The sequence below is a fragment of the Protopterus annectens genome, chromosome 12.part0 (assembly GCF_019279795.1).
Source record: "Protopterus annectens isolate FY-2018-M chromosome 12.part0, PAN1.0, whole genome shotgun sequence".
NCBI classification, from domain to species: Eukaryota; Metazoa; Chordata; order Ceratodontiformes; family Protopteridae; genus Protopterus; species Protopterus annectens.
This window is the reverse complement of record NC_056746.1, coordinates 890,741,621-890,764,040: the sequence shown is the minus strand read 5'-3', so window position 1 is coordinate 890,764,040 and position 22,420 is coordinate 890,741,621. Positions and strand designations below refer to the sequence as shown.

General features: G+C 37.8%; 1 protein-coding gene across 9 annotated transcripts in view; it reads left to right on the top strand.

Annotated features, from left to right (window-relative positions):
- The window catches only part of SULF2 (sulfatase 2), a 1,739,722-nt gene that overhangs the window by 1,311,466 nt on the left and 405,836 nt on the right, over positions 1-22,420 (top strand). For all 9 annotated transcript variants that reach the window (XM_044089924.1, XM_044089923.1, XM_044089925.1 and 6 more), the window contains one exon: positions 14,271-14,440. In XM_044089924.1, coding sequence (XP_043945859.1) covers positions 14,271-14,440 — 170 coding nt within the window. The remainder of the gene's footprint in view (positions 1-14,270; positions 14,441-22,420) is intronic.

The window sequence follows — 22,420 nt, the reverse complement described above, 5'->3', positions numbered from 1 at the left end:
CAATATTCTGCAAAAAATACCTACAAGCCAAAATTATTGGACACCCTGGAGGGTTATTAATATTTTTATGTAGCTTGGGAAAACAATATAATGTGGCTAATACACACCCTTCACTACTAAACTTCCTTTGGACATCTTCTTGTGACAAATAACCTAATCTAACACCTTTTTTAACACATTTTGAAATTGTATTATGGCATCCTTATAAACCTTACTGTCACTCCTCTCATAAATTTCCCCATTAGACATATGTTCTAAACACATATTGTAATACTGATTTTGTTCCCTTTAGCCGACGGTTTTATAACTAAATCCTTACTATTACCCAATTCCTGTAGAGCCTTCCATTCCTTCAATGTCAAATTATAACTTACATTTTATCATTCAACAATTCTTTACACAACTCAGTTACAGAAAAATTTAACATAGAACTGAGGTGCCCAATACTTTTATTAATATAATGAGGTATAAATTTGCTCTTAACAGGAATGGTGGAAGTATATATTAAACAGTACACATTATTATGCAGATTTTCTGCACTATTGTCTAAATCAGAACAGCAGTAAAAAAATGTCATTGATACTAGAAAGGTCGACTTCATTATATGTATTTTGACTACCAGCAGAATTAGCATAAAAAAAATTTTAAATGAAGCTTTGTGACAAAATGGAAATCTCCTTTTTCAAAACATGTATAAGAGGTAAAACTGTAGGGATGAATTTCAACCCTAAATTTAGAACAGAAAATTGTTCCTGTGACAAACTACAAACAGTCATTTGCCATCTATCTCTTTTTCAGAAGTGCTGTTGAGTCAAATGCGACTGGTATACAATTCCTTTACTGTTGTCATGAGATCCATTACTCTCTCGTTTATGGTTGACATGTTCCTTATTATGTCCCCCTTCATTCCGAAAACAACATTCATGTTCAACGGGTTGCTGTGCAGCTGGTAAAGATGGGTATTCATTATCTTCATTTTCTTGACCCGTACTGTAGCCCATTCCTTCTGATGGCACGAAGGATACTGAATGAGGCTTTTTAAAAGCTCCCTGCTTACGTGGTGGTTTCCCATGCTGTTGACTGGCTGTGAAGACAAAAGCTCACCCATTTTCATAATGCCTAATGTCCCGCAGCAGTTTTGTTTTTTTCTGCTCAACCAATTCGGTTTCCAGAAAGTTGAGCTTTTTAATAACAGTGTTTATTAAGCAATCTAAATTATGTGCATTCAAGGAGCTGGAAATTTCTGTTGACAAAGTCTGTAGCTCCTGTTTCAATTTCCGTTGCTTAAATTGGTCTCGCTCAATTAAGTTGGTAACCCAGTCCATGACAGATCTATGCGCTGCTGCAATCCAGTGATCCTGGAACAGTTTGTGAGATGCATTGTTCAAATCAAAGGGACTACTTGGGCTTTTTACAAAACGGAGACTTCTTGATGTAATATTTAGCTCTACATAATGTTGTAGACCTAATATGTTAAAGTGTACCTTAGTCTCTTTCTGCAACAGCTGTTCGAATTTATCACACAATTCCCTTACCTCTAGAGGAACTGTGTTAAAAGTCTGTCCCACAGCTGAAAATGGGTTAGTAGAACGTCATTGTCTCTCCTCTACATAACAATCAGACAAACAGATATTACTAGTTCCACCAGTTTCACTCTCATTCTGTGGAACATGACCAGAATCTATGTACTTTTCCATTGTTCTTTATGAACTAAACGGAACCCCAGCAGCACCAGCAGCTCCCAAAATAGAAGCTGTAATCTTCATGAAAAATACGTGAAATATTATTAGGATTACACAGATCCATAGCCATGTTGTTCCAAAAATCACAAACCACAATCTCCAAACCGAATAAAAATGAACCACTGGCACAAATCCAAAATGTAGATAAGATAAGTTTATTCTCTAGCACCTCGGTCAAACACCTTCAAGGAGTAATAAAATCTATCACAAAACCAAATAAACAAATTTAGGAAGAAGCGCACCAGAATCCACCATATAACATTTATTTAGTGCTTTCGTCTTTTAAAATAAAAAACTTCATCAGAATGAACAAGCACATACAATAAATCAGTAGTCAGACCCACCTTAAATACCATGCTCATTCACTAATAATGAATCATTCAATTACATTAAAGGTATATGCTATGAATAATAAACTAGCAGCATAAATAGCAGCATAAATTAAACAAATAGAAAGAAGTTAAAACCTTTAGCCCAAATAAATGACAATTGTGCAAAATGTACATATAAATAGACCATCTATCAACAGATATATATATATATATATATATATATATATATATATATATATATATATATATATATATAAATGTATATATATATATATACATATATATATATATATATATATATATATATATGTATAACTATATGTTGTTGTCTTTCGGTTTTTCCTGGTTAGGGGTCGCCACAGCGGAACTCCAGTCCGCTAATGATTGGCAGTAGATTTTTCACGAACGCCGAGATGCCAGCTCGATGTCCGACCTTCAATGAATAAATAACCCCTTAAATAAACTTGTAGAATTACATATAAAATATAATACAATATAACTATCTATAAAATCTTATAAATACATAAATTCTACATATAACATTCTGCCCTAAGTCTAAGAATAGGACGTATAGAGATAGTACTGTTAAGCCCTGGTTGTTCAGTGGCATTAGTTCTCATCTACCATCTTAATTCTTGTAGTTTAAGAAAATCATTCAATGGGCCACCTCTATCCTCTATTACCACTTGTTCTAAAACAGTAAATTTAAAACTGTGCCCCTCATTACTAAGGATGTGTGCAGCCAAAGCATTTTTGAGATCCTGTTTTTTAATCTCATAAAAATGTTGATATATCCTAGATCTAAGGGCATTAATCGTCTTCCCAATGTAGTAACTTGGACATAAATCACAGAGGGCAAGATAAACTACTGCCATACTACTACAACAATATTTCTTTTTATATTTAAAACTTCCAAAATTAGGTATTTTATCTCCTTGCCTTCCATAATGTGTTTACACTGAAGGCTAAACCCACATTTATACATTCCAGCTGTACATGTGTTGTTCGTACAAGTTCTCTCTAACATATTCTTAAATGTAATATCTTTCTGATAAATTATTTTGGGGTAGTTCCAACAATTTCAAGGAGGTACTGACTGATGTTAAATAAATTCCAATTATGTTTAATTATCGGGTTAATACCATTAAATTGCTTATTATACCTAAAAAATAGCAATTTTTTTAAATCATTGGTCTCTACCTTAGGCACCCCCATTTGTAAAGAACTTCGTTTTCCTAACAAGTGGAAGAAGAAGCCTTTCTCCCTTTTATTCATCACTTCCTGTAAAATTACATCCAAAAATATTTTGGGGTAACCCCTTTGTAACAACATACGCCTCAATACTTGCATTTGATGTAAAAAATCATCCCACTCAGATACCATCCTGGCTAAACAGACACCTTGTCCTTTCACCAAAGATTTTTTTCTGATGAAGTGGATGAAAACTGTTAAAATACAGGAGGGTAATGGAGTAAGTTGGTTTTCTGAAAATTGTCGTATTAAAACCTTTTTAACTCTATATCTTTACTAATAGTAATATCTAAGTAGTTTATCTCATCCTTCCCTATTGTATATGTAAAATGTAGGAAATCTGTAGTTTGTTTTATATAAGCCAGAAAATTCTGCAGCTCTTCCTCACTACCATTCCATAAAATGATTATGTCATCCAAATACCTCCCATAGTATTTCCAACATTGGGCATATTGACTGTTAAAAATAAATTCTAGTTCCCAAAAGGCTAAAACTATATTAGCAAATATGGGGGCACAAATGGCCCCCATTGCTACACCCTTACATTGTTTAAATAACTGTTCTTCGAAAACAATGATGTTTGTATCTAGAACTAACTCCATAAGGCTTCTGATAGTCCTAATGCAATCATGTTTAAAGTTAGAATACCTACAAAGAAATAAATAGAACCACTCAATCCCAGTGTCATGTTAGATTATAGAAAACAGATCCCTTATGTCAATTGTCACAAACAGAAGGGCATCATAATACATTTTCCTATTAAGTTTCCTAAGCAAATCCCAAGAATCTTTTATTACCCATGCACAGTCTTTTAATACAGATTTTAACTGTATGTCTATGAATCTTGCAATAAAATAAGTTTTTGATGCTTTTGCATCAACAATTGGCCTAAGGGGGGGATTGGCTACATCCTTATGGAGTTTTGGTATTCCAAAAATAGTTGGAATTTTTAGGCATTTTACTTCCATAAACTGATGTTCTTCTAAACTAATTTCTCTTTTTAGTAGTAACTCTTCTAATAACACATCAACTTTCCGATATAAAATATTTTTTTCATTCAAACTTATTTTACAATAGACATCAATGTATAGTATGCCCAACATTTTGTCAATATAGATGTTAGTGTTCATAATAGCCAACCCACCCCCATTATCAGGTTTCATAACTCTGATTGCCTTATTGTTACAAATGTCATTAACCAATTTTATTTCATGCACTTCCAAATTATTATTATCGGACAAGAAACTGGCCTTATTGTTAAAAAGATTCCATATATCATATTCACACATCTTCTCAAAGGTCTGTACTATGGGATGTAGTGGTGGATTAAACAAACTTGTGTTTTGCACATGTCATGTTCAATAGAAGTAGGAGGTATTCCTTTAAAATAAAACTGTAGGTTCAACTTTCTTGTATATAGCTTTAAATTAATCAGTACTTCATCTATTGATGCATTCCTGCTAGGAACATAAGAAAGACTTTTGTCAAAAAATATCTGCTAATTTCCTATCAAAGTAAATATCACTACAGTTACATAAACTAAAATCACCACATGTATTCTTAATAATGTTAACAAAGGAGTCTGTATTAGTTCTCAGCATATCATTCGTTTCACCACATGTATTAAAATCTTGTTCAAATAAATTCATTCCATCCCCCGCGCCTGTGGTTCCAGTTCTAATAATTCATACCCCCGCTCTGATTCCTTAGTCATTCCGACCTCCTCACAGGGGGGTATTCTAAAGGGTCCAGGTGAAATTAACCATTATTGGACTCTCTTCTATTATTTGAGCCATTAACATTATCATTGTCAAAACAATTATTATGTTGAGTTTGTTTATTTTGTCCCAGGGGAGTTGGGGTATGCTCTGCGTTGAGCATATTCATTTTCATTCCTTTAAGCTTTAAATCTTTTTTTGTTTTTAAGATCAATAATATATAAATCAATACATTTAAAAACATCAAAATAGTAATTTTCTTTAAAGTCAAACAACAAGTCCAAGTGTATAGTGGCGTCTAGTCTTTTTATTTTACCAGACAGATCAGTCATTTTTCTTTCATTGTCTCTTATTAGACAGTCTAGTAACTTGCATTCGTGTTTATTAAACAGCTCGAGTAACTCGACATGTAATAAAGAGTCTTTTACTAACCCTGTCAGGTACTTCCATGTCCAGAGGCCTTTCGGTATCTGTTCTCTCCATTTGCATTCATTTAGATAACTATTCTCGAGCTGCAGTTTGCAAAAGTCAGTTGTTAAAGATTCAAATTGTTTTAGCTGATCGTTTAGAGAAACATTCCTATCACTATTAGGTTGTACTAGCATGGGACGCCATTCCCATTCACCTTCGAGCCATTGACTTAATGTTTCGCTTCCATTGTAGGAAGTGACGCCCCTTCTGTCCCCTTGGTTTAAAGTCATATGTAAATTCTCGCTGAATGATTAGTTCATAGGTTCATAGGTTCATAGGTTCATACTAGGCTATCTGCCCAAGGGCATTTATAAGCCTAGCCCATAGTTATGTGGCTTTCGCCACCCCTTTAGTTTGAATAAAAACTATGCCTATCATTTTTCTGTGCCTCTGTCAAGCAGTGACACTGAAGTAATCCCTGGGGTATATCTGCGATCTCCCATCCATTGGTCAAGATTCCTCTTGAACAAGGCCAGCGAGGTGCTCTGCCTCACATGTACCGGGATTTTGTTCCACAGCATAGGGAGTCTCTGGGTGATGAATCTGTCCCTCCAGCACGTTCTATTTATAACCGTGTCAAGGTTTAAGTCTCCCACCCTTGTGGTTCTGAGGGATCTAGATTTTTTGAGGTGAAGCATATTCATCAAATCTGGGTTTGACATGGCCTTATATGTCAGGCACAGGTCACCTCTGAGCAAGCGGTATGAGACTGAATAGAGCTGGAGTTCTTTCAGTCGGGCAGCATAAGACATATTTTTGAGACCCTTTATCCTTTTGGTGAGGAACTTTTGGGGCCTTTCAAGCTGCAGCAGGTGCCTGGTCAGTTCATTTGCAATCTCCATTGCTGTTGTAGTAATAAAATCCATCATAAAACCAATTCCTTTTATACAAACTTAATAAAACTATTAATACATTATTCAATTAAATAAAATGCCTCCAATTAACCTCACAATTCAAACCTGTGGGAATTAGGGTATTGTACTTTAAAATGAAAACAGACTCCTTATAGAGAAGATGTTCTGTAAGAAAACTGTCATCTTCTCCTTTAAAATGTATTTGTTCCAAAATACTACCCTGTATCACTATTATGTTTTTCTTTAAAATGGGAAGCCACAATTTTATCTTCTTTATGATTTTTGATATCCCTAATATGCTCCATCAGTCTTACTTTAAACATTATTTTCAATTCACCTATATAAAAAAAGGTTACACGGACACTTTAGAGCATAAATAGCCCCACTACTGTTGCAAGAAAACAGTCCTTTAGGTGTAAATCTAATTTTGTTAATAAACTCATAAGAACACACCACATGTTTGCAAACAGTACAGTTATTGCAGCAAAAAGTTCCAAAAGTGACAGGTAAATTGGTGATATTAAAATTTGGTAAAACAAAATTGCCACGTACTAGCATATCTTTATCTAGGTCTGTATGCAGTTGCCTTTTATCTTCCTGTAGATTACTGGAATTCATGTCTGGAGATTGCATTGATTTTTGCTGAACAGCTGCAGGACTTTCCCCAGACAGTGTTTCTTCCTCACTTTTTGTAGCTGATTTTTTTTCCAGGTCCTCTATATTTCTTTTTATCTGGCATTCAGGCAGTGCACTTACTAGCCACGGACATGACCATCACAGACACTCCCTCTGACCTTCACTCTCTCATCCAATCTTCCTTCAGCTCCATTGAAGCCTGGCTCTGTGATAACAAACTAATTCTTAACCTCAAAAAAAAAAAAAAAAACTTTTACTCTTTCTACACCAAAAATCTCTCCAAGCTCAAAACAACTTTCACTATATAGTCTAGCAGCAACACATCCATTACAGTAGAAGCAAGCACAAAATTGCTTGGTGTCACAATTAATGACCAACTGAAGTTTGATTTACATGTGTTTAATTGCATAAAAAGGACACACCAAAAATTAGGGCTCCTTTACCAGAACAAAAAGTACTTAACTAGCAAATCAAAAATAGCTCTAAGCACATGCATACCTCCTTCACAGTCTGTTGTATAGTTGTCATATTTTTACCAATCTAAACTCCTCTCTTCAAAGCAAATTTGATTCTACCTACAATAAGGTGGCAAAATTTGCTGCAAACCTCAATTATAACTCTCACCACTGCCTTTCCCTAAGACAATTTGACTGACTTGAACTACTTCATCAGCTCATTCTCTCTCAACTACAGATAGTCCACTCCATCCTATACCAGCAATCCTTCTGCCCCAGCCTTTCTCCCATTATCTCTAGATATTCCCCAACTTAGCCTCTCCGTAGCTCTGGACAAGACCTGCTTCAAATACATAAACCCAAGACCAAATTTGACTGCAACCTCTACAACTATAACCCTGCCATATCCTGGAACAAACTTCCTTAGTAATTAGATCCCTAACACACCCTAATGAGTTCAAAACAGCCACCAGAAAATACCTAAAAACAATCTGGCCCTGCCACTGTACACATCCTCCATAAACTGTTTCACCCTCTCACCAATGACATCCTCCTCCCTTACACTCTTCCACTGTAAAACCTCCTACAAACTAAGTATTAAAATATTCTATCATTCCCAGATCAACTTACTATCTTACTCCAGTCTCTCACCCATTTTTCTCACTTTCTGTACTCACTACCTTCCTTTTCACTCCTCTGTTCCTCATCTACTCTGCCCTCACCTCTCTCTTCTATACTCTAACATACTAGCCAAACTCTGTCTACAACTTATTGTACACGATCATTCTTATTGATCAATTTTTATCTCTAAATACTACACTCTAAGCACTGCCTCAGGATTGAAACTACAACTGTATAACTATTGACTACATTGTATATAATGTATATTTCTTATTTAGTCTAATACCATTGTAATAGAACTGTGTCTTACTGAGGAGCTTTTCTCCCCAGGTCTCTGCTGAAAATGGCCCATTAAGGTCAGTCAGACTTAGCCGGTCAACAAATGTAAAATAAATAAATAAATAGCCAGTTACTGAAATGTATCCATAAACACAAGTCTACTGGCCTTCTCTGCTGAGTTTCTGTTTTCACATGGGGAGAGCTAGAATTAAGCTGTTACTTAATGTGCAGCCATTTTGGAAGTCCCGATTTTCTTGTAAACATTAAGCACATTCTTTGCTTTGTGTTTCCTGTGGGCATTCTACAGAAAGTTCCAGAACATCTTCCTGTGACATATCCTCTTCATATGCATCCTGTGTCATTAACTCATAACTGAACAACATTGCCTGATTTTTGCTGGGTGAGTAGGAACATGTTCCAGTTTATGCTTTAAAAATTACTCAGTACATCTTTTGACATGCTTCTTATTTGTGCATCCACACAACTGACTTGCACAGGAGGTCTTTGCTGGCAGTCACAGCCATGCTCATGTATGTGCAGCTTAGAAGATTAATTGCGAGAAGGGCACTGTCTTATGCATTGTACAGTACATTGGTTATACTGTGAGAAGTGTACTACCTCACATGTTGCACAGTACATCTTTTATACTGTGAGAAGAGTACTGCCTCATGCAGTTCACAGTACATTTGTTATACACTGGCAGAGATACTACCTCATGTATTGCACAGTACATCAGTTATACGCTTGGAAAGATATAACCTCTTATATTGCACAGTACATCTGTTATACTGTGGAAAGGCTCCTGTCTCGTTTATTGCCCAGTACTACCTCATGAATTGTAAAACATATCTGTTACATAGTAGAAAGAGAACTTTATCATATACCATCCAGGTCATCTGTTATGCACAGGGGAAGGGACTCCCTTAAGCATTGTACAGTATCGCTGTTATATACTGGAAAGGCAATTGCATCATGCATCATACAGTATATAATTTATAAACAGGGAAGGATACTGCTTCATGTCTTACACAGCACATGTGTTACATTATGGTGAGGATACTATCTCATGTATTGCGCAGTACGTCTGTTATGCTGTGAAGGATGCTACCTTGAGCTTTGCACATTATAGCTGTTATACAGTGGAAGTGGTACTAAATTATATCCTCTGTATTACATTTATTACAAGGTGGGAAGGGTTCTGTAGCATATATTGCACAATATATCTGTTACATATCGGAAAGGGTACTGCCACATATATTGCACACTACATCTGTCATATACTGGGGAGGGTACTGCCTCTTTTATTGCACAGTACATCTGTTATACACTGAAAGGGTACTGCCTTATATATTGCACAGGTATATGTTATACACTTTCAATGTTACTGCGTCATATATTGTACTGTGCATCCATTGCACTTTGGAAAGTGTACTGTCTTAGATGTTGCTTTATGCCTCTGCCTTGAATATGAGTTTGTTATCTGGGGTAGAGCACTGATCTCAATGGGCAGTGTTTCACTCTCAGCCCAAAGCAAGATTCCCAGTCATACATACTGGCAGGGAAATGTCACATTAATTGCACAGAATAAACTTTATACACAGGGAAGGGCACTGCCTTGTGCATTGCACAGGGAAGTGTACTCTCTCAAATACTGCATGACATCTGTTATATATTGGGAGGGCTACTGTCTCACATATTGAACAGTACCTCGTTTATATATTGGGAAGTTGCCTACCTCATGTTTTGTACTGTTTATCTGTTATACTCTGAGAAAGGGTATTGCATCATATATTGCACAGTGCAGTTATTATAGACTGGGAAAGAATGCCTCACATATTGCACAAACCATCTGTTATACAGTAGGTAGTGTACTGCCTCGTGCATTGTACAGTATATCTCCAGCTCTATTCAGAAGAACTCCAGCTCTATTCAGTCGCTTACCGCTTGCTCAGAGGTGACCTTTGCCTAACATACAAGGCCATGTCAAACCCAGATTTGATGAATATGCTTCACCTCAAAAAATCTAGATCCGTCAGAGCCACAAGGGCGGGAGACTTAAACCTCGACACGGCTATTAATAGGACGTGCTGGAGGGATAGATTCATCACCCAAAGACTCCCTATGCTGTGGAATAAAATCCCGGTATATGTGAGGCAGAGCACCTCGCTGGCCTTGTTCAAGAGAAATCTTGACCAATGGATGGGAGATCGCAGATATACCCCAGGGATTACCTCAGTGTCACTGCTCGACAGAGGCACAGCAAAATAATGGGTATAGTTCCCCATACTAAAGGGGTGGCGTAAGCCACAAAACTATGGGCTAGGCTTGTAAATGCCCTCGGGCAGATAGCCTAGTATGAACCTATGAACCTATGAACCTATATCTATTATACACTGGGAAGGGGAGTGCCTTGTGCATTGCACAGTGCAGTTCTACATTGGGTAGAGTACTGCCTTATATATTTGTACAGTACATACGTTGCATGCTGGAAAATATACTGCCTCATGTTGTACAGTACATCTGTTATACAATTAAAAATGTATTGACTGATGCGTTACCTAGTATATGTGTTATACACTGGGGAAGTTACTACCTGATCTATTGCACACTAATATGTTATGCACAATGAAGTTTATGCCTCATTATTTGTGCACTACATCATTTATACACTGGGGAGGGTACTGCTTGTTAAATTGCACATTCCTCTTGCATTCCACAGTACATTTATTATAAACTGCCTCACTAATTGCCTAGGTCATATGTTATACACTGGGAATGCTGCTGCCTCAGGCATTGTCCAATACCTCTGTTATACACTGGAGTTTGTACTGCCTCACATATTGTGCAGTATGCATCTATATCTCATCGAATACGTGAATAATGAATGCTCACATGAACGAATGTTCATGTACTCGAAAACAGTATTGAGGGGGGGCTGCACTCCCCCACACACACACACACGTGCACACACACACACACACACACACACACACACACACACACACACACACACACACACACACACACACACACCGCTAAATATATGTTCCTACTCCAAGATTGCACTACAGTGAGGAAAGGGAAAAAATCCCGATCTTCACTGCACTGCATAAAAAATTCATAAAATTTGAGTACGTGAGTATTTGCTCATGTGAGGGTTCGATATTCACATATTTGATGAAATGATATAGACCCGTGCAGTACCTCTTTTATACAGTGTCAGTGTTGCTGAGTTATGCATTGCACATTACATCTGCTGCAGAATGAGAAGAATAATGACATACTTTTGTGTCGTACATCTATTATACATTAGAAATGATTTTTCATTATATGTATTATTGTATATGTTTTTCTTTAGTAAAGTAATGTGTTACATATCACATTGTGATGCAGTTACAAGTACTGCATGGCACAGTGCTTTGCAACTTCCTGTCACATTCCCTTTGTGATGGATGTTAGGTTACAAGGCTGAACCACATGTCTCTGCCTCAGTGCTTGCACTGATATGCTTCAGGCTAGTCTTTTTCTTTTGTTAGTCAAACTTTTAGTATAATAAGAGAACTCAAATTCTGTATTCTGGTGTTGGAGGAAACTTTGCTACAAATATGTAGTGAATATGCCATTTAATATTCATTCCACAGACTCATAAATATGGCTTTGAAAATTTGTCTCTTCAGTTCCCCACTCACCATAACACATCACCTTATATGACAACAGAAAACTGCTTCTTTGAGTATATAAGGGACCTCCATAGCAGAATTCAATGAAATAGTGCTTTTGTGCAGATTCACAATATATATTCCAGCAAACATTTGTAAAAGAGGCAAGCCCCTTGAATCCCTGTTTTGTGTCTTTCCCCCCTTACCTCTTTCCTTTATTTTCTCACTCTGAGGTCGCAATACCTAAGAGAAAGGCAAACAATTTAAAATAAAATTTCTCCAGGATGCAGTGATCTCTGATAAGTGACATCATGATAATACATACTGCTACAATTTGTACCAAGCAAAAACACAGTCAAGCAGCAAGCAAAAACACAGTCAAGCAGCCAGAGTTAAGCACACTAAAACAACCAGAGTATCTTCAAGTATATTAAGGGCAGATGAATTGAATTATTATTGCTCGGAGCCCTAACTATACATCCCGAGCCTGCATTTTATCACGTCTTCTCCTACATTCTCACTATCACCCCCCACTCCACCCCACCCCACACACACACACACACACACACACACACACACACACACACACACACAATAAAAGCACACATACACCCTTGCTTGGACTCAGACTTAAAGCAAATGCATGGCGTGGAGTGGTACAGTAATGACGTTATAATATTACACTCCTGCTTACTGTCTTTCCTCTTGACTCATGACAACTATTTTCCATGCATCTTTGTCTTATAGAGTCTTATAAAGTTTTGTAGTTATTTTTTTATCTTCCCACCCTACTGACCATCAAGCTCGCATCTCTCCACTGTCCAGTACAGCCCTTTTTTTCTCCTAGTAGGTGAAAGCCCAAACGCAGAGAGCAGAGCCTTCAGCCATCCAAGGTCAGAGGGTTTTGTGGCTTTAAGGCTCAGACTCCCTCTGTGTATGCCCATAACTGCTCCAGGATTCAGTGTGGAATGCACTTAAGTGAAGGTGTGTCATTCAGTTCCATGGATGATATAATCCCTCAAGACTGCCCTACCCTCCTTGAAACAAGTGATCCCAGTTAATCCTCAGTCTCCAGTGAGAATTCCATGTCACAAATGGGTACTTGGACAAGCACCACCACAAAGAGCTACCCTCCCCACCATTTCCTGCAAGTAACAGAGTCACTTACAAGGTTATTGAAGGAAGTGTTGTTAGAGTAGCAGAAGTATATTGTAATATACTTTGTCAGGTGGTGTGGAGGTATGCCACTGCAAAGTCATGCATTAAAAATCTGTAATCCAGCATGTTGATATGAGAGCACTGAGTCCCATAACATTGAGAACCCACTGAATGTGTTGTAGGATCAAACAATGTCTTTCCAGAAGGAAAGCTTCCTTGTACCCACTCACCCCTCAGTCTCACTATTTATTTAGTATCACCCTGAGGTTACACAGCCCTGGTTATAGGGAACTCTATAATCACAATCATCACAATAGTATCTCCATCTCTGAAGTTGTTTGACCTAAAAATGAGAATAATTAAATAACAAGAATATGGGTGCAGACCTCATGTTGAGAGTCACAGAGAGGCTTGTCTACCTGTAAAACATGTCTGTTACATTTATTTTAGCTGGCACATGTATTGAAGTACTTGATTGGAATGCAAATTTTGTGAGTATTGCCCAATGAAGTGCAATTATACGCCTACATTCATGTCAGTCATGATGCCTAGTGGTTATCCAATGTGGGGTGCATGGACAGAATGTAAATTGGGATGAGTGGATAAGAAGTAGGAAGATGTGCAGTTAGAAGGTTGATATCTTATTTTAATTCATCTGAGGATGCAGACAATGTTACATAAAAATATTTACATTTGTTATCCTAAAAAAATTCTAGCCTGTAATACTTATTTTAATATGTGTCTATTTGAAGATGGATCATGACCTCCAATTTATCGATGCCTACATCTACAGAAGTTAAATAAGCAGCAGTGCTGTGACTGATTTCTGTTCTGTAACTGCCATCATTTTGTTCTGAACCCATTATGGAACTACAGCTATGTTAGCAGTATTACACTCATACATTGTTTATCACAGTGTTTGGTATTACCTTTAACCTCTACATTGGAGCTGGTTATGATTCTAATGGATTTGTACAAGTATATAATGCAGCATGCTGACCCATAATTGTTCTTTTCATTGTGTTCTGATTTACTCATGCTGAGCTATGGTAAATGATGCATAATATATATTATTTGTGTTTTATTTTTTGCAGGATTATTTGACTGATCTAATCACCAATGATAGCATCTCTTATTTTAAAATGTCCAAGAAGATATTTCCTCATCGCCCAGTTCTGCTGGTACTGAGCCATGCGGCACCACATGGGCCTGAAGATTCCGCTCCTCAGTTTGCACACCTCTTCCCTAATGCCTCTCAGCACATGTAAGTAACAACTTTTAGTGGTATTCAAACAAAGCCTTTTAGAAAGAAAATGTAAAAAAAAAAAAAGAAAAGAAAAGAAAAGAAAGAACAGACAGAACAGCTTTTACTGTGTCTAACAAATGATGTTGCTAATTCCACACCCTTGGAATTCTTAATGGTATCCATCCACAGTTTCATTTGAGCTTGAGCATACTTACTTAACATTATTCTAAATCAACTTTAATTGTCAAGTCTTTACTATCAATTAACCTTAAAATTATTAAGCAATTGTGTACATTACAGATTTATTAAGAAGTTCTAGACAGTTACATTTTATGTGTGATATGCAAAATTCAGGATCATGTTTTGCAACATTTTTGAGGAGCTCACTGACTTTTCAAGAAAGTAGTAAAGCAATAATATGTGATAGCATTAGGTTACTGGGAGTTAATCCTTTACAGTATGGGACTGACATTCATTGTCAAAATGAATGTTAAAAAAGCGTTTGCACCAGATGAGTCATTTTCTAGGGATGTCCTTGTGAAATGATGAAACCAATGTAAACTACACTGTTTAGTATCTTCAGATCCTACAACTTCCTTGACTCACTGCCCTAGCAACTGTAATTGCATTTTGAGTACCCATACATTGCTAAAGTGAAATTTATAAGGTATTACTAATGAAATTGTCTAAGGTGTCCAAAATGAACTTATTTCATTCTTGACTGTATAGTTAAACTGTAAGTTTTGTATGCTTCTGCCTGTTACTGATTCATATGAAGAGTGAAGTCTTATGCTAGCTCAGTTTATGTTTTATGGTAGTTGTGATGATGGGAGGTATTGCCAGCTATGCCAGGAGAAGAAGAACAGTGGCTGTGTAACATATGCCAGCATAGCTAGCTGGAGTTTTGTAAAGAATTATATGTCATTGTATATCAAACTGATTTGTACAGATGCTTGTGTTGAAAATGTATTTGTAAAACTGCTTGTGTTAAAAATGTACCGACAATGTGTCCTGCTGGACAGAAAAGAAATATACATGTATGTCAGACTGTACTATTGTTATGATTAAATGTATATATTGTAACAGGAAGAGAAGAGGTTAAGCTCAGCCCCAGCTAACTTTTTGAAAAATATCCTGAAATTAAATTACCTGGTTTAGGCCATAAAGATTGTATCTTACAGTTCTGATTGCAGCCAGAGACAAAATGTCTCTGAAAACAAGGACTACGAATTCTGCTGTATTGTCCTTAGCAGTGAACTAATTGCTACCCTGGAAGGGTGGAAGTGTTGAAATGGTTTTATGGCTTCCAGATGCTATAACACATATTAGCAAAGCTCTGTCTGTGTGTATGGTAACAAATATGTGCGAGATTCTGATTCATTTTTAGTAAGAGGCAGTAGTATGGGAACCAGAAGTCAAATGACCTGTATGGGATGCCATTAAAATGACGTTTTAATACTAGGTGACACAGAAGTCTCAGTGCAGTCTGTTTTTGAAACATAACGTAGAAGGGTCACTCACCCACTTCATATTGCCTTACTTTAATAAATAACCAGGGAATAGTAGTTTTTTAGATCAGTCAGGAAAATATAGTCAGATTAGTTAAGTACTGTTTTCTGTATCTGAATGAATATATTCATCAGAGTTATTTTAATATTTCCTGTGACTGAAACTCTGGTGTTTATTGTAAATAGATGTTCAGTACCTTCATCTTCTTTTTATTATTCATTATTAAATATATTTAAACTTTTTATTGTGGCTGGTCTTTTAGAGAATGTTTTAACTTTTGAGAGTTCTTATCTGTTTGATAATACTGTGATCGCTCCTGGAAGCCTTACTGCATTGGTTAAACACTACCATTTGTATTAGTATTAATTTTACTCTGTATAATTGGGTACCCTTGTAAGTCATTTAGACTATCTGGCTTTGGAGTTTTCTGGTGGCAGTATCTACCTTATAGTCTGGGTAGTGGGGCATAGCTAGTAAATCTGTGCCAGCCTTTCCCAGGTGTGTGAACGTGTGTGAAAATCAAATTGCAAAGAGTGTGTGTGTGTCAGCTACTTGGAGCAGGACACAGAGCACTGGTTTCACAGAGAGGATGGTGCAGAACTTGGCCTGTGACTCTCAGCTGAGGACTCAACTCTATAGCTGTGCCAGTGGGGAGTCTTACTGGGGGTCTGGAGAGAGAGAGAGAGAGAGAGACAGGGAACTGAGACCCTGGACTGAGTGTGTTCCCTATGTGCTCTTAAGGAAAATTGTGCTTGGTGCAGAGAGCTGCATCTGTAAATACTTTGTGTACCTGTCTTTGTTCCACATGAACATCCCTCACCAGTGTCAGTGGTGAGGAGACAGGCTCCTTGATTACTGCTCCACAGGGAGGGGTCACATATTGGTGGCAGTGGAGTGGATATTAATTAAACTTATGTAGCCAGTAGGCAGTTGTCACTAAAGGTGTGTGTACTCTCAGCAGCCACAAGGTAAACATACAGAGTTTCATTTTTACAATAGGTGTATTTATTTTGTTAGCTTAGTTTAGTCAGGGAAAGTAAGCAAAGATGTCAGCAGAGGATCATGGCAAGCTGACAAAGAACCAGTTGGCCAAGGTGTGTGAAGCCAAAGGACTGGTACATGCCAGCCTGACTAAAGAGGAAATGATTTCAGCCTTAGTCGCAGCTGTAGCCCAGACCAGCAACCAGGAGGATAACCAGTTTGGTGATGGGGATTTTCACCGCTGAGAAACAAGACAGTTCACCTTTTCCTCAGAGGACTTAGTAACCCATCTGGAGTTAGAGACTTGAACTGGAAGCCAAACACTTGGAATTAGAATCAGAAGAGAGACTGTAGCATTTGGACACTGAAGAAAATGAGAGAGTGAGGCAGGCAAGACATATGAAATTAAAATCAGCAGAGAGACTGCAGCATTTGGAGGCTGACAAAAATGAGAAACAACACCAACATGAAAAGGAGATGCTGACTCTTCGTCAGGGTCATGTGGATAATGGGGAAAGGGAATAACTGAACCTCTGAAGCAATAAAGGTCAGTAAATTTCTTCCACAGTTTACAGAGGCTGATAATTTTGATAATCTTATTCATATATTTAAAAGAGTATGTAAACAGTATAATGTTGACCAAGGGCTCTGGGTACAGTTCCTGATCCCCTTACTTCATGGTAAAGTTGTAACTACTGATGTCCTTCTATTCTCATGTTGCATTATTCATAACTGTAGGGAGGTTGCTGCCTGCAGCATTGGACATCCGGCCAATATACCAAAGTCTTAGGAGCAAGGGTACATGTGACATTTGATGTCAGAGCCATAAACCAACGTTGGCTATAAAAGTGACATCTGCACGTACCCACTTCAGAACTTTTCTGCTGCAGTGATCTTCAGACCTTTGATCTCCAGCTTCGGGAAGCAGTTCACTTGTTTGACTCAGCTGTCTGCTTCAAATAAGTACCCTGTGGATTTTTTGTTATCTCTTCTTTAGCTTTTCAAATGTACATGTCAACTAGAAAGGGGAAGCGTGCTTGTGGAAGACAAATTCCACATAAGGACATGCATGATAAGTGCTTATTCTGTTTAAGGGAGGCCCACGACTATATGTCTTGTGACATTTGTAAATCATTTGTGCCTAAAATACTTTGTAGCTGTCTGGCTATACTAAAACTTTATCTCAACAAACAGAGACTCCGGCATCTAGCATTAGGTATGGAGAGCAGGGTAGATTCTTCCAATGAGCCACCTCGGAAGAAGGCCAAAAAAGTTAGGTCCAACACCCTTGCTGCACCTCAGGAGTCTGGTGAGACTCTTGAGGCAGATGTTAACACAGGGTCCCCTTGGACATCTGTTTATCAGCTAGAACTGGGAAACATGATGGAAGACGGTTTGGCTGAAATGCTGAGTATGTCTGCTAAGGTAGACCAGCCATCAGCTCCTGATGGTGAGGGGAAACCACAGCTCATGGCATCGGAGTGGCCTACTCCTGCTCTACCATCCTCCAGACGTTGGCTTCTAAATTGACCCATCCTTCAACTCCTCTGAAGAGGAAAAAGAAATTAAAATATACAGAACCACAACCTGCACCTGGATAGGAAGTTTTTTCCCCAAATCTTTTCAGGGCATTCCAGGCCCTCCAGTCGCAGGTACCTCAATCTGTAACTTCCCCAGTGTAGGCCTTAGAAGAATCAGAGGAAGAATAGTCCTCCTATGAAGATTCCCTTAATTACTGTTCTCAAGTTGAATTCCCCCAAGGACTTCCTTATCCCTAAGGAAGAGGACTAAATCAGTCCTGAATCTCCAGGGGAAGAAGTTTCTTTTGGAGATACCATCTCTCAAGAGAGAACACGTCAAATGACAGGCCTCAAATGTTTCAGAAACAAAAAGGAGGTATTTTGAATTACTACACATGGATCAGCCCTCCCCATCTGCAGTCCCTCCCTTGCTTCTCGCTTTTCATAATGCCTTTGTGGCTGCTTCACAGGCCCCTGACTCTCAGACCCCAGCTTCCAGACATCCAGATAGGTTCTATAAAGTCCCTCAGGATACACAGTACCTGTTCAAGAACCCCCTGCAGACCCTGCACTCATAGCAGTCTCAGCTGACAAATCATCTAGACAGCTGCCTTCAAACTCTCTATTCTCTACTGACAAGGGCAGCAAGTTTATGGATAAGCTAGAAAAGTAGGTCTATACTTCTTCCACACTTGTCATCAGAGCCCTAAATTAGCAAACCCACATGGCCAGGTTTGTTTTATACACCCTATCTAAGGCTTCAACTCTCATACCTGATGTACCAGACTCGCTTGCTAAGACCCAACTTAACTCCCTACTCTCCACCACCTCACATATGACTAGGTGCTCTGTTAAGTGCAGTTATGATGCAGTGGAGGCCTCTTCAAAATCTGCAGCTTCAGGCTCTGTACTGAGGAGATACTCCTGAGTGAGGCTCCAACCAGACCTCTTAACCGTAGTGAATTTCTAGGTAAATACCGGTTTTGAGGGCAAAATATTGGGGTGCCACGAATTCCTGCATGGCCCCTTTAATTTCCGATTTTCTTTTCTTTTTTTTTTTCTCCTGACATCATCAACAGAGTGTGCGTGATTATGTCAGCTTTGTCCCCCGGCACAGGTTTCCTTGTTTAACGGCTGGTTTGTTTTCCCGCTTTACTTATTTAATGTCTGACTCTGTCTGCAGCTATGCAGTATGCACGGATGGCTCGGCTTCAGCTCCTCCAGGTAAAAAACAGCTTTTGCCTTAAAGCAGGAGAAACTGTACTTCAGGAGTGTGTAAACTGTCTTTTTATTTAAACGGCAGCACTCGTGCTAACAAATCTGTGTACTACTAGACTAGTGTGCTTAGAAACAGGAGTTTGCTTGAAGGTTTTTTTATTTAATTTCATTTGTACTGACTGAGTCTGTGCATGCTGTTTGCTTTGTTCATGGCCAGCTGCAGGAATTGACAGCTGTGCTTTCATTAACTTATATGTCATCAATAAAATCTTTTTGAACAGAGAAAGGACTACATAATAGCCTAAAGATAACCATAGTCAAAGCTCTATGCATGTACGTTGCTGCAGCAGGGGAACTGTTATTTAAAAAGAATGAAACTAGTGAGGGCAAGTAGGTTGACTAAATATAAGGCAATCGAATTGATATACCTTCCACAATTTAAGTCTGTGTCCTTTCTTGCACTACCACTTGTAAACAAAGAAACATGTGCCGTTTAGTGTCGTATTTGTAAACAGTAATGTGACTGTAAGTCACTCTAGAAATAATCTGTGAAACCGTGATACATGCATTGAGCATTTGAGCGTTGTGTACATTCCATTTCTGTTGATGTCCGTTAAGGTTTGTTATTCTACTCTTGTTACTGCTGTTCTTATGAAGCTAGGTTTTTAGACATTTGACCAGCAGATTACTTACGAAGACCTTATTAGGTTTGCACTTTAGATCTAATAGTTTCTTTTACAGCTGCTTGCAGCTGATGGTCTGCATTTCATATTCAAGTGTCTTTCAAACTTAATTGTTTCCAAAACCAAGTAAAATCTTTAAGCTGCAGATTTTATTCCTGATATATAACTGGTATGCAACATTCAAAAATATAGTTACAGCATATTTAATACTATTATTTTATTTGCCAACTCTTGTATCAAACACATATTAAGAAGTTTTCATTTCTAGTCTGTTGATTTGCAGCTGTTTACAGCTGCTTGCAGTTCATGTTCCAGTGTATTGAAGAATAGTTTATGATATAATTCACGTTTGTGAACTTTATGGATTTACTTACTGAATTATAGTTAATGTATAACATTTGGAAAGATTGTTGATGATATTCAAGCATTCTATCATATTCCTTTTAAGTTTTCTTTAAGTAAACTAGGCTATGTATTTTTGCATTTTTAACATCTGAAGTGACTGAAGTAAGACGTGCAGTTGTACAGTAGGGAACTGGCTGTGTAGCAAACACACACACACACAAAATATACGTATATAGTTGTGTGTTACATATATATATTGTGGAAGATTAGTGCAGCTTTGTATTTTATTATATACAGATGCAAATTAGACAGATTCTTCCAAGAAAAACAGAATCTTTTGGCTAATTAAATGTACAACAAGTAACTTTGGTTCAGTCTTAATTGCTAGGGAGCAGTGTGTTTTGGTTTCTGTCTGTCTCTCTCTCATTCTCTCATTCTGGATTCCTCTGGCAGGAATGATTTCCATCTTCTTCTCCTCCATAGTCTTTCATCACCATATTTGATCCTGTTTCCCAGATCCTAACTTCTAGACTCCCAGTCACTTTCCACAAAGGGCATATTTTCTCTTACTGGGCTTTCCTCAGCTTTCATGTTTTGCATCCAATAACTTATTAAAGAAACCTGCTCTTACTGTCACAGCCAGGTAGCTCTCTGGACTTAAAGCAACAGGTGGGCTTGGCAAAACACTTAATTGATTTAATTAAACATTGCTCTGTTTACAATGCATTCTGTATATAACATTATAATCATTATTTATATTATTAGTTATATATGTTGACATTATTTGCATCACTGTTTACAAATATCAGTCATACTCTTCTGTTTGGTGAGAGACACAGCACTATGACACAGAAGAGTCCCACCTCCTTTTTGATGCTGTATTTATAGTGTGGATGTGGAAGTAGACTTTTATGACGGAAATGTTCTGAACTGGGCAGTTTTGTTATTATTGGTTCATGCATTTTGTTTCATTGCCTACAGTACAGCCTACTGGAAAAATAATAAATGTAAAATGTGCTCTAACAAGTGTGTTGTATTATACAAGGAATATCATTTAATAAAGTCAGGAAGGTGTATCAAAGAAAAGAAAACATGTATGGTTCTTGTTTTGTGCACAAGGGGCCAATGATTTGAAAACAATACAAAGGTAATCTTTATCCACCACTGGCCAGATGCATTTTCTTTGGATGTGGTCTGGGTTTCAGTGCTGTTCAAATGAATGTGAGTTTCAAGGGCAGAGAAGTTTTAATGCCAAGCCTATTTTCATTGCGAGACAGTATTGCTTTGTTTACCAGATATCTATTAGTGTTTCTGCATTGTTGTGCTGCAAAATGTAAAAATAAAATCCAAATAATCATTGTAGAAGTAAAGCAGTATGCACACATTTGTGTTTATGGTAAATGGGGCAAAATAGCCAGGTAATGGGACATTGGGATGGCTGCAGGGGGACTCTGGTGCCATATTTTGGTTATCTGTTCTTCAGTTTGCGTTTGAAGGTTGGTATCCCACAATTCCATCAGAGTAGGTGGGTTACGTAATTATGTATCCAAATTAGATGCTAATCAGCGTACAGATGTGTACCTATTTTTCATGGGCCCTGTCCAGATTTTTGATGTTTCCAGGTTGAGAGGTATGGCTCCAACCCCTTCCTATGGATGTACAAACCAAGTTGTTGGATGCACCAGTAGATAATAAGGCCCTTTTTGGTTCAACTTCTGCAGAGTCCTCAAATCCCTACAAGA